Here is a 14,431-nt window from a genome sequence, read left to right as displayed (position 1 = left end):
AAAAAAATACAAGATAATAGCAATTAGATCACTGGTAGAAGCAAATTGCAGATGCAATTCTAATTCTTACAGGAGCAAAGCAATTCTTACAGAAATGAAATAGCAAATTATTTTTACGCCCCAGTAATTCTACCTACTCTACTATTATTATGTCCCTTCAGTTTGTTGATTTGTTTGCTGCCCATCTTACCACAGAATAACTTCACACACAACATATACAAATAAGTTAATGCCAACTACTAAAATCCAATTAAAATAGGGACGGTGGGCCAGAATAAGAGGGAGTTGGGATCTGTTGTTACTGAATCAGCCACCTCCACTGTGATGCCCCAAGATTATAGAAAGAGCCAAATGTTTAGCCCTTACGAAAGGTCAAGAAGTTTGGGACTGACCTCATTTCGGGAGACAAGATGTTTTAGAAAGCAGGTGAATACCTTAATATTGGAGTACTGAAGGATATGTATAAACAATAGAACCAAATGTTAATTTTGAAAATGTTGGCCATTATAAATTGACTGAATTGAAAAGAAGAGCAACTTCTACTGAACAATAAGACTGAGACTGGTTTGCAACCAAGTGGATGTAAAAATAACAGGCTACTGTACAAGAACAAAGGTACTACATTGAATATACAAATGAAACTGTAATAATTAAATAATTAAAAGGAATAATTAAAAGGAATAATAAATAACAAAAGATTGACCTGGATAACTGGCATGTAAAAGAAGTTTCTTCAACTTTTGAAGGGTTTTGTGAGGAGACAAAACAAAATGAAAAAAAATCAAGTTCTAACACAGTATTTGAAGGAATTAAAGACCATATTGTTAAAAGTAAAAAGAAGTAGTGCAAAGTTGGGTTATTTCATTAAGATTAAAATAAATGTTGTTATTTCTAGTAATCTCAATGTGTTTTTACTGACCAAGACTGAATGACAAGGCTTTAAAAATTTTGTTCATAAAAATGAGATGAAATATGGGAAGAAGAGTAATCTGTAGTATTTTAAGAGAAGGTGACAAGTTACTAAAAATGTTTATAGTCGTGATGAACAGGGAAGTCACTCTTTATATATTCTTCTCTTTTTCCTTTGCTATATTTTTTGTTTTACTTTTCTATTTTTCTAATGTTTTTCCTTCTTTTTTGCGCTATTTTTTATTCTTTAACATCTTAGATATCAGCAAATTGAAATCAACAACAACAACAAAAGTTTTCTTCACTCGGGAAGCAAATAACCAATTAGCACCTGGCTACTATGCACTCAGTGACCCAACACAGATAATCCTCAAATTACAACCACAATTGAGACCCAAATTTACATTGCTAAGCAGGACATTTGTTAAGTGAATTTTATGTTATAGTCTTCGGAGAGGGGCGGCATACAAATCTAATAAATTAATTAATAATTCTTGCCACAGTTGTTAATTGAATCACTGCAGTTGTTAAATTAGTAACATGGCTATTAAGTAAATCTAGCTTCCCCATTGACTTTGCTTCTCAGAAGTTCCCAAAAGGTGATTTACATGACCCTGGAACACTGCAATCATCATAAATATGAACCAGTTGCCAAGTTTCCGAAATTTGATCATGTGACCACAGGAATGCTGCAAATGTCAAGTCACTTTTTTCAATGCCGTTATAACTTTGAACGGTCACCAAATGTATGGTTGAGGATTACTGTAATATCAAGTATACTTCACAAGCAACTCTTCAATGCTCCAATTCCCAATGCAAAAGAAAAAGAGTGTGATCAATTTTATGGGTCAACTTCAATTTGAATTAAACAAAACCTGTTGGCAAAGTTTGGAATGTCAAACTTGTAAATAGTACAGAAAAATGTTGTTGGACAACATCATTTGGAAATCAAAACAAAACAAGAGAACTTAATCCTTTTCTGCCAATCCAGTTATTTTTTCCTGATAACAGTTTTCAAATAATCAAAACAATGCCTTTATACATGGACATCATCAAATAGAACACATAGAAATGACATTCACTTTATATTGCTACAAAAAGGTAGATGAATTCAATTATAATAAAATAGACATAAGCAGATGACTACAAAACAGACCATAACCTGATTATGTAGAATTTTAAAATCAAGATAAAGCAGAAGAGCCAAGACAACCATGGAATGATCTTGAACATATGGTAACAATTTACTCTTCTTTTATCCAAGTTTATTGTAATATAAATTACAAATGAAAATAAAGATCAAGAAAAAAAGGTAAAGATCAGGGGGGGAAGGTAAAAGAAGTTGCAAGATAAAAGAAAAAAGAAAAAATTATGCAACTCCACATCTTTAATCTGAACATACTTTTATTTCTCCTGAATCTATAAAAGAACATTCTTAAAATAATTTGATTAGAAAAACATATGCATACGGCTACATGCTATAAAAGATTAATCTCTGAATATAAATCTTTAGAAACTATAAATACTGTTTGTATTTTTACACTTAGCCATTAGCATATTAATTATTTAAATTTATTGCTATGTAGGGCCATTAATAAAATATATTCTGCTTGAACCAGAACAGAGGAATTACAAGAAAGATCTTGGTAAAATTTGATCATTATAACTAAACAATAACAATATTTTAGCCTTCTCCAATCTGGGTGCGGCATAAGGTTATATTGTAATTTCCAAAGTTTACAAATCAAGATGTGCTTCCTGGGACTAAATGAATTAAAGGCATCCATTTAGTAACTGATTCTATTTTATTTTGCTTAGCCTTGAGTCAACAAAAGCCAAGAGAGGAAAGATTGGGAAAAAAAAGATTACCTGCAGAGTACAAAAAGATCAAAAGAACTTTTCAATTTATAGAAGGAACATAAAGCGATTGTACATAGCATGCAGTAGTTAAATATGAAGTTTTGTCATTTAGTCTAGAAGTGTGTTGACATTTGACAAAAGAGTATTTTTTAATTGGTTCACACATTTCCCATTAGCTAGATACTCTTTGCTATGCCAGCAGTGCAACATCAAGGTTTTCTCTGAACTTATGAAAGTTTACATTCATTTCAACAAGGCATAAGCCTTGACGAGATCGTCCAAGTTAAAATGGCTTTTAAAGGTCATTCACATTCTCAGCATATGCCACCATTGCTGCTGCTGCCAAATAAATGTGAGAATTTAACCTGCTATCATATTTTAAAACATCAAACACAGTAAAGATATCTTAAGATATACAGCTTTTTAACGTTATGCTGTAAATAGATTGATTCATCTCAAATTATTTTCTTGCACTAAATTGTTTGGTATAGTATAGTATACCATAGTTTAGTATTACTATAGTACAGTAAAACAAAATACTGTACTGAAAAAGATCACTGCATTATTTCCTGTTAAAGACCTAACTTTTATACTATAAATGTTAAATTTTTAAAAACTGAAAAGCAACAGTTAAAATCCCAAATTATGACACAATTCTCTTCTACTTCCAAATCTTAAATTTGAGAATATTTGTGTGATTTAAATTCCATGCATTGCCTAAGTTAATATCACAAAAGTTATTAGTAAGAACCGACGTCAACAGGAATTTATTTAAATAATATTTGTCCTGGTTTGTTTACAGAAACAATGACAATATACAATATTTGAATTTAATTGCAACAAGATCATAGTCTGTACATTAAAAAGCAAGTGAATTTATTTCCAACAGATGTGTTACTGTCCCACCTCACACCCCTAGTTTTCATCCCCAAACAATTTACTAATACTACAATGTAACTAGTATATTAAAGACATCATATACAGTAATTTCCTCCAAACAAATAACACATCTGTTAAAGTCCTCTTGATTTTTAAACCTATATGCATGTCACATTCCTGGCATCTCAACAATCTACAATTTGAATTTCATATGTTCATCTTTCAATGACTCTCTTGCTAGCTTTTAAGTTGAGATTTTCACTAATTCACACTTTGAGCAAGTAAAAACTTAAATGGTATTTTGTTCCATTTCTGCTGGGTGCCATACTGACATATTAAATCATCACCCTTACTACCTTTCTCTCCCTCTATATTCTCCCAAATAAAACAGAAGTCGCACGTATATCATTTTTTAATGCTTTGGTGAGTTCTATGCCCCACTGTAAAAAAGATTGAAACTCAAGTAGATTGTTTTCACCATCTTCTTCTTTCACAAATATTGTGATTCATTGAAAACTTCAAACTCCGAACGTACGGTATAAGATTTCAACCAAACACAGCAAGTCAGTAATCTATTCAAGGAAAACAGACAAAAGAACTACTTTATACGTCTGATTTAAATATCAACTTGACTGTGTTTCCCATGAAGATATACTAATAAGGCAGGAGTTTCTCTAATGGAAGGAATCCCAAGAGGTTTATATATACTGCATTAGAAGGCAATTACTGGGGCATTTCTGGCATAAGCTACTGTTGTTTCATCAATAGAACACAATTGTACTGATTTCCATCTGTATGCCTGGTTATACAAGGTCAGGTTGCCCACATTTATTTGTCAAGTGATTATATTGTTATAGTCTTCCCCAGCAGAATTCCTTCAATAGTTAGTATCATCCACTGGTTGTGCTTACTAGGAATGATGGATTTTGTGATCCAAGATTTTCAAAGGATACTCATCGTTAGAATATGTTGTTCTAAAACATTTTTACTGGACACTATTTATTTGTAAGATTTATTGGCTGCCCATCTTATCCCAGGATTTATTTTCTGGTTCATATGACTTTGAACAGAAATGTTACCTATTTAAAAACATAGTCAACAATCTAAGTGATGGCAGTATAGTCAAGCTACATATTTTTAAAAATAATTATAGTGTCAACAATATGACACTCTCTATATTAAGAAAAATAATTCCCCAATCATCTACCAATAGATATTAATTCCATTATTTTACAAGTTTCCACATTTCACTCTACCTAGTGGAGAGGTCCCCTCTGTTCATTCCATATTTCTGCTACCAGTCTAATGCCATCTAGATGTTTTGAGGCTATTACTTTTGCAATCTAAGCCATCATGGACAATTGGGACCTGCTGCAGGTAGTTTCTGAAGGATATGTTACTTATGCCTACATTTCCCTATTTGAACTATAGGTAGAAATTTATTTATATAAAAATTTCATCTTGCCCTTCAAGTATACACAGAGCAGTGATGGCTCAAGGTTCGGCATCATGGACATAGACCTTTAAAGATCAGAGCTGTTAAAATTAGCTAATTCAACATCAATTACAAAAATAGAAAACAGGCAGATACAGCAAGGAAAAAAAATCATGCACCAAATATCAAATTACATTTCCGGAGAAACATACCTTTCTAAACCATATTTTCACTATGGTATGAAATATTGTTTTAAAAATTGCCAAGGCAGCCTCTCAAATAAATGTACATGTCTTAAAGATACTCCTAATTCCAGAATCTACCATCACTTAAACACCAAAGAGTGCTCTTCTCTCATCCATTACATGCATAGCTCATTCTTTTAAATTCTGAACTTAATGGTTATATGGAGCCTCCTGTAATGCATGCTACTTTACTTAATTCACCACGCTATAAATTAGTCCAATTGCATTGAGTGTCTCCTGTTCATTGTGCTGGGAGAAGTAAGGGGAGGGGTAATAATTCTGCTCTAATGGTACCAATTACATCTGGACTATCCAGCAGTAGCCTTTCACTACGAAATAGTGGCTTGAAGTTCTCCGTTTGAGTGCAGCTATTAAAATAAAATAAAATCTTTCGCAGGACTCTTAAGACTCACTTATGTCGTCAGGCTTGGGATAAGGGGCGTATATAAGTGCACTGATGTGCCTTTCGTCCCCTGTCCAATTGTCTTTCCTTCTCTCACTTATCATATATATTCTCTTTATTTCATATATCCTCTCCTCTAAGTTTACTTTACCCTTATATATATATTACTACATGTCTATTTTTCTTCCTATGTATTTGTGTATTGGACAAATGATTAAATAAATAAAATAAATAAATAATTAGATCTTGGGCCCCCTGGCCAATAAATGTGATGTATAACTGTGATTTGAATTTGTTTGATTGATTTTTAATATATCGGGTTTTTAGCTTATGTAGTTTTTAATTATTAGATTTGCCTTTGTATTACTGTTTTATATTATATGCTGTGAGGCACCCTGAGTCTTCGGAGAGGAGTGGCATATAAATCTAAATAATAATAATAATAATAATAATAATAATAATAATAATAATAATAATAATAATGGTGGTGGTGGTGGTGGTGGTAGTGGTGGTGATGATGATGGGTATCTATTTGTAATGATGTCTATATCTCCTGGTTTAAACTTCTGCCCTAATATGTTTTAAGTTTAAAATGGTTTAATTTATCTTTAAATACAAACAAAAGGCTACATTACCTTTAAGTACAAATATCTGGATACTGCAATGGGAAAATTACTTTAAGAACAATAGAAACAATAGTGCACATAAAAGGCATGGCCCAGTTAGAACGAGACAGCAGCATTCAATTGCTTGCAGATTCTGTCAAGCAAGACACAATATTTTGCTTCATTCATGCTTTCTTTCAATAAGCCTCTGTTCAAAACAAAAGCAAAGGGCATAAGTCTAAAGTTGTGGAACTTACATAAAGAGGTGCTTCAGTGCAGCTCAATTCCATCATTGCAGCATCTGCAAACAGAGCAAACCAAGATAATTATCACACACTTAATTGCAAAGCATTGATACTATACTGTGTGGATAGTCAAAGATACTAAGACATCACCATGGTATCTGAAGAGTTCCACAAGCAATTCTCTGTCCCATACATTTGTAAAAGCAGTCACTTTTTTCAAGAAAGAAAACACAACAGGTACAAAGTTTGGAAAGTTTACAACATTTTTTTTTTTACAAAAACTACTTAAAGTTAACTGATTTTGCACTATGTAAGGTCAAGTGCCAGGTGTCGATAAGTTCAATTAACTCCCCACCTGGAGACTCACTAAATAATGCTTGCCAATTAAATAAATGAAACATTATATAACCCACAGTTTATGTAAGAGAAACAAGACAATAATTCCTAATTAGTGAAAAAAAATAAGAATGACCTAGAGAATTCAAACTTTGTAGCCGTATTTGCCATCATTAAAAAAAAAACTGAGGGTGTATTTCCATAATGCCATCTATACTGTAGACAAGCTAAATCCTCTGAGAGCAAAATAATAACTGACACAAATGTGACATCAGAAATGCTAATATCCAAAGAAAACCAAAGCAAAGCTGTTTGGATTCCATAGGCTACTCTACCTCTCCTCCCATGCTCCTTAAAAATATTGCTTTCATTAGAAAATAGTTTATTGAGAATTCTTACAAAATAATTAACATTGTGTTCAAACTTCCTTAAATGTAAACACATCATCCGCTCATTTTCAAATCTTCAATAGTTCAGCCAACTCATTAACAATATAATATAATCAAGGAAAGACTACCAAAAATTTTATTAACATACTGTGAGCGTGGCTTATGCAAGACACCCAGCATTTTCTTTCAATATCTCTCAGTGCAAATTGGGTACTCTGGGGTGGAGCTCCATTTGCCCCCCCCCCAATCTGGGCAGTAGCCCACCCCTCAATATAATACAGTGATCCCCCGATTATCGCGAGGGTTCCGTTCCAAGACCCCTCGCAATAATCGATTTGTCCGCCCGCCGCTTTTCCGCCGCTTGTCCGGCCGCCGCTTGTCCGCCGCTTTTCCGCTTGTCCGGCTGCCGCTTTTCTTGTCCGGCTGCCGCTTTTCCGCCGCTTGTCCAGCCGCCGCTTTTCTTGTCCAGCCGCCGCTTGTCCGCCTCTTGTCCAGCCGCCGCTTGTCCGCCGCTCTGGGAGTTGAAGACCCAGGGAAGGTTCCTTCAGCCGCCCAGCAGCTGATCTGCTCGGCAGCGCAGTAGCAGCGAGGAGCCGAAGATGGGAAACCCCATCTTCGGCTCCTCGCTGACATAGCAACTGTGATTCAAGACAGTTTATGCAACAGAAAATTTATTATTGGTAATTCTTTGTTTAGCAATTGCCTCATTTAGCAACTATTCACAGTTACAACAGTGATGAAAAAGTAACTTTACAACCAATCTTCACATTTATTATCTTTGAAGGTCTATAAAACCCACCTCTGCCGTCAGGCATGGAGGAACTGAGATATTCTTTCCCCCTAGGCCTTTACAATTTACGCATGGTATGTCTGTATGTATGCTTGGTTTTTATAATAAGGATTTTTTTTAGTTATTTTAGTATTGGATTGTTACATGCTGTTTTTATTATTGTTGTTAGCTGCCCCGAGTCTACAGAGAGGGGCCGCATACAAATCCAATAAATAAGTAAGTAAGTAAGTAAGTAAGTACCGTATATACTCGAGTATAAGCCGAGTTTTTCAGTCCAAAAAATGGGCTGAAAAACACAGCCTCGGCTTATACTCGGGTCATTAACAAAGTCACCACACGAGGGCGCCATTGCTTGAGCCAGAGCGAGGAGGCACCAGCTTTTGTCTCCTCTGGCATGCCGTAGTTCCTCTCCCTAGCTCAAGCAAATGAGGCAGCCATTTGCTCCAACCGAGGGGAAAAAAGTAATGGTGAGTATTCCTTACTCTCTCTGCATTGCCTTTAGTCAGATTAAAAAGGCCCCCTGCTGTCAGATTCTCCTCCCCCTCCTTTGAAAGGATTTAAACTGTTTAAAAAATGGTATTTTGTGGTAGTTGCTGTCCTTGCTTGGATAGGATCTAATAATGTATTATGAGGCAGAGCTAGACAGGAATTCTTTTTCTATCTGTCTATCTTTCTATCTATCTATTTTTCTATCTGTCTGTCTGTCTATCTATCTTTCTATCTATATCTATCTATCTGTCTATCTATCTATCTATCATCTATCTATCTGTATCTATTTCTATCTATCTATTTTTCTATCTATCTATTTTTCTTTCTTTCTATCTATCTATCTATCTATCTATATCTATCTATCTATCTGTATCTATTTCTATCTATCTATCTATCTGTCTGTCTGTCTGTCTGTCTGTCTGTCTGTCTATCTTTCTATCTATATCTATCTATCTGTCTATCTATCTATCTATCATCTATCTATCTGTATCTATTTCTATCTATCTATTTTTCTATCTATCTATTTTTCTTTCTTTCTATCTATCTATCTATCTATCTATATCTATCTATCTATCTGTATCTATTTCTATCTATCTATCTATCTGTCTGTCTGTCTGTCTGTCTGTCTGTCTATCTATCTTTCTATCTATCTATATCTATCTATCTATCTATCTATCTGTATCTATTTCTATCTATCTATCTATCTATCTATTTTTCTGTCTGTCTGTCTATCTATCTATCTTTCTATCTATCTATCTATATCTATCTATCTATCTATCTATCTATCTATCTATCTATCTATCTATTTGGTTTTCTATGCTGATAACCTCACAGCAGCTAATGCTGAAGCTCTTCTTTGGATACACTTATTTATTTGTTTGTTTGTTTGTTTATTTATTTATTTAATTGGATTTGTATGCAATCCTTCTCCAAGGACTCAGGGTGGCTCACAGCATATATAAAAACAGAACAATAATGTAAATCCAATTAATGATGAGAAGGAATCCAGTTTTGAAGGATTTTAACTCTTAGGTTTTAGCTTTGTTCCTGATCGAGCTACTTTTTTTACTTTTTAATTTATTGTTAATATTGTTAATTTGTTTACCCTCTTTTACATTTACAGAGCTAGTTTACTGGTTTTCTTTAAAATAAATATTCTAAAACATGTCTCAATTAATGTAATTTTATTGTTTTCCATTTTTATAAGTTACCAGTAGCCACTGCATTTTCTAACCTCGGCTTATACTCGGGTCAATACGTTTTCCCAGTTTTTGTGGCAAAAATTGGTGCCTCGGCTTATACTCGGGTCGGCTTATACTCGAGTATATACGGTAAGTAAGTAAGTAAGTAAGTAAGTAAGAAAGAAAGAAAGAAAGAAAGAAAGAAAGAAAGAAAGAAAGAAAGAAAGAAAGAAAGAAAGAAAGAAAGAAAGAAAGAAAGAAAGAAAATAAATAAATAAAGCAAAGGGAAGTTGAAATAAGATCATAAGCACAGGAAAAGTTTCCTTGTTAACATTCCAAAGGAAAATGGATGTTTTTCAGCCTTTTAGTCTTTGCTTTGTCCATCGCATGCCTCTTAATGGCAATCAGATTGTGCCCATCTGCCCCTTTACATTTTAAATGTTTAAGGAATGAAGAGTTGACAAATTGCAAAATGGAAGGATCATTTTTATTTCCAAGAATTTCTGTAAGCCCAAGCATTCTAGAGGGCAAGGGGCTTAATTGGGGGCGGGGGGTGTAGTATTGCTATAGAGAGAGAGAGAGAGCCAGGGTGGCACAACAGATAGAGTGCTGTACTGCAGACCACTGAAGCTGACTATAGATCTGTAGGTCAGCGGTTCAAATGTCATCACCAGCTCAAGGTTGACTCAGCTTTCCATCCTTCCAAGGTGGGTAAAATGAAGACCCAGATTGTGGGAATAATATGCTGGCTCTGTTAAAAAGTGCTATTGCTAACATGTTGTAAGCCTCCCTGAGTCTAAGGAGAAGGGCGGCATAAAAATTGAATATATATATATGTGTGTGTGTGTGTGTGTTTTCATAGATTTTCACGGGTACAGGTATGAAGGTCTTTCCATATTCGGGTTTCTTTCCGTGTAGGACTCATGGATTTCTGGTAACGTTTCAACGAGGTCCCACTCATCATCTTCAGGTTGGTGCTTTAGTCCTTGTGCTAGGGTGAACACGCAGAGTATTATCGCTCAACGGCCCCAAGCCTGCTGGCAAAGCCATGTTTTTAAAGCTTTTCAAAAGGCCAGGAGGGTGGGGGCAATGCAAATCTCGGGGGGGGGGTGTTTGATGTGTATATGACTGGCTGTGTCTCCTTTGCAGTCATTTTGAACAATAAGCCTATCCAGAAGTCATTTCCAAAAGTAACCTCAACCTACTCTGAAAATTCTGAGCGAGGCTACCACTTTAGAAAAGTTAGCTTCCTGTTTCACTAGGACAGGTACTGACTTTGATTTCATTATATAGCTGTACTCTGGCAGCAAGTTCTGTTTAATGGGAATTGCTTTTGTACATGATTGAGCATGTTGAAGAAATTACTCACATGCAATTTGTAAACTATCACATAGGAAGCTACTATAAGAAAGAATAAGCATAGACTCAACCCTGAAGCTGACCAGACCAAGCCACCTGGGAGTTTCATGTTGCCACACTGAAGCTGAGGGATAGGGAGGGGGGATTTGAGACAGTTGGGGCTTTATAGCCAAAATAAAATATTTTGCCTTGGGAACCAAGGACATTCTCACACCTGGTCATAGGAAGGAGGAGTGATGTCACCAGGCAACCAGACAGAGCCATGATTGGACCATGTGACTGATTGTTTTGAGAATACAAGAAAATACAGGAAATAATATAGGGGCAGACTAAATGGACCATGAGGTCTTTTTCTGCCGTCAATCTTCTATGTTTCTAATGTGAAAAACTTTTACTTTTAATTGGGTGAAAAACCCCAGAACCTTCAGAGTTGGTCCCAATATGATATATCCAATAAAGCTACTCCTTGAGGAAGCTACCTGCCTCGGAGTTTCGCTTGCTATGGGTCTATTACTTGAAACCACGGCACATAGAATTAGTTTCTGGACAGATGCATCCTAAATGACATTGGGTTTACATGGAAATTAAGTCAATTAAGTTTTATAAGAAACAAAGATGTGTTTTCTTCTATTACAATGAAACCTGGGCAGAAATCTTTTTCCTTGTTCTTATCACTTTGTGTGTGCCCAGAAGCTGATGCATATGTAGGAGTTAGTCATTGAAGAGAGAGAGAGATAAAGTACACAGATGCTGACTTTGTTCTCCTTTTAAAAGCATAAGGTAAAGCAGGGTAGCGAAGTTTAATAGAAGAACTGCTGTGAGCAGGATTTTGCAAAACAACTGATTCATTCATATATGTAGAGTCTGGATTTGGGAGGGTAGGGGAACCTAATCCATTCCCCAGTTGGATGTTGCTGTTGCTGCTTTATTCAACTACATAAAACCTGTCCATTGATTAAGATTTAAGATTTTAAGATTTAAGATTTATTAGATTTGTATGCCGCCCCTCTCCGAAGACTCGGGGCGGCTCACAACAACAACAATACAATATACAAAGTACAAAACTGAGATACTCTTTCCCCCTAGGCCTTTACAATTTTATGCATGGTATGTCTGAATGTATGTTTGGTTTTTACTTTAATGGGTTTTTAATTGTTTTTACTATTGGATTATTGTGTACAGTATACTGTTCTATTATTGTTGTTAGCCGCCCCGAGTCTCCGGAGAGGGGCGGCATACAAATCCAATAAATCAAATCAAATCAAATCAAATCCAATATAAGTTTTAAAAAATGAATTTAAAACCCATAAATATTAAAAACAATCATTACTACACAGTCATACCATTCTCATATATTACAGTCAGAAAAAGGTGGTAATGGGGGAAAAGATAGTTATTTTCCCCCATGCCTGGCAACATAGATACTGAAATTTAGTGATACAGGTGGAATGGGTTCTGATAGTCATATTTTCATGCTTTTAGAATTAAGAAATAGATTTTGGAGACAGAAAGTAATCGAAATATAAAACCAAAGAGCAAGAAGGTTATTTTCAGACTGTGTGAATCATAATATTGTACTGAATAACTGGGTAATTAGTTCATTAAAACTGTATAAATAAACAGTTAAAGGTTTTGTAATCTCCTCCTTCCAACAAATGCACAATGAACATCTCCAAAACCTCTGGTGAAATTACTCAGAAGATATTAGAATGTAATGAATTGCAAAATATTCCCAACACAACAAAAGTAGTACTGGAAATATAAATAAGCCATTCTTGTTAAAAAGAATATTCAAGATGAATATTTTGCAAACTTATTACACCTCTATTTGGCAGAGTCTGTAATTTGTACCATGCAGTGTACAATGAGTCAGGAATTACTTTAACATTTCTTCTTCCAGATCTACTTTTCTCCAATATAACAAAATGAACATATTTGGTTAAAAGATATTACTACTGCAGAATCTGTTTCAAGTGTTACCTTAATTACCTACAAAGATTCTCTTTCTAAATAATTTATTTTAACCATAAATATTTTGATATGATAGTAGATTAAAATTAAGATGGTCTAGTTTAAGATTATCTGGTTTATTCTCCACAAACAGGTGCTTCTTCTACCCAACATATCAAACAAGAAAGTATGCAATTGTTTCCTTGGTCTACATTCAGAAAATAATATCGGCTTCACTGTACACTTACTCATCATTTTTAAGATACAAGATAAATGAAAGAAGTAGAAAAAGTTGATTAAAGGGCACTTAATCCCTTTGGTCCATAATTATTCTCAAATCAGATCAGATTCAGCTGTTAGTTTCTCTTCTCCATAGTTCAATCTCAGCTATGAAAATGGCAATGCCAGCTGCCTATAATAATTATCTGCAATTTGTATCCTACAGAAACGGATTATAAACATTAAGCCCTAGGAAGAAAGCAAATACTACTTATATACAAACATCTAAGTACAAAAGAGTTTAAATTACTGTCTAGCTGCCTTTAAATTCAATCCAGGGAGTGCCAGCTTGGAAAGGCTGCTATAACATCATTTTCTAGTTTGTGTTTTATTAAAACACTTTGCTCAAGATATGTCTCTACCCTTATGATGCTTTTTGTTTATACTTGGTGAAAGGCTCCAGCAAAAGTCCATAAAAGTAAAATAATTTTTAAGGCTGCTTGCTCTTGGCATTCAGGTTTAAATAGCAATTCTTCTTGTCAAAAGGCAATTGTATCAGACTGCAGAAAATATGAGGGCAAGAGGTTATCTCAGAACACCTCTACAAAATGATCCTCAGCACATTAGATTTCAATGGATCTTATTCTTATGTCGCAAAATCTTCTTTATAGTATTTCAGTCTGTTTCTTTGAACTATTTACAACAGATTAGACATTCCAAAGGTTCTGAACTACACCTTCCAGCATTCCCCAAAACATGGTTGATTTTGTAAGATGCTGGGAATTTGAATTCAGAAGTACAGTGGTACCTCTACTTATGAACTTAATTCGTTCCATGACCAGGTTCTTAAGTAGAAAAGTTTGTAAGAAGAAGCAATTTTCCCCATAGGAATCAATGTAAAAGCAAGTAATGTGTGTGATTGGGGAAACCACAGGGAGGGTGGAGGCCTTGTTTCCTCCCCGGAGATTCCTAGAGAGGTCCCATGGAGGCTTCTCCCTGCCTTCTCTGGCCCTGTTTCCTCCCAGGAGATTCCTAGAGAGGCCCCACGGAGGCTTCTCCCTGATTTTCCAGTTAGTGTTACAGTTTCCGAGACTTGGGTTTGTAAGTGGATAATGGTTCTTGAGAAGAGGCAAAAAA

At 34.9% G+C, this 14,431-nt stretch overlaps 1 protein-coding gene across 5 annotated transcripts in view; it reads right to left on the bottom strand.

The window, feature by feature from the left end:
* ARHGEF28 (Rho guanine nucleotide exchange factor 28) overlaps positions 1-14,431 on the bottom strand; it is a 193,591-nt gene that overhangs the window by 166,225 nt on the left and 12,935 nt on the right. For all 5 annotated transcript variants that reach the window (XM_070743150.1, XM_070743151.1, XM_070743154.1 and 2 more), the window contains exon 2: positions 6,594-6,637. In XM_070743150.1, the coding sequence (XP_070599251.1) occupies positions 6,594-6,637 (44 nt within the window). The remainder of the gene's footprint in view (positions 1-6,593; positions 6,638-14,431) is intronic.

The sequence above is a fragment of the Erythrolamprus reginae genome, chromosome 2 (assembly GCF_031021105.1).
Source record: "Erythrolamprus reginae isolate rEryReg1 chromosome 2, rEryReg1.hap1, whole genome shotgun sequence".
In the NCBI taxonomy this organism is placed as follows: domain Eukaryota; kingdom Metazoa; phylum Chordata; class Lepidosauria; order Squamata; family Dipsadidae; genus Erythrolamprus; species Erythrolamprus reginae.
The sequence above is the reverse complement of the archived record's forward strand: the minus strand, read 5'-3'. Positions and strand labels throughout refer to the sequence as shown.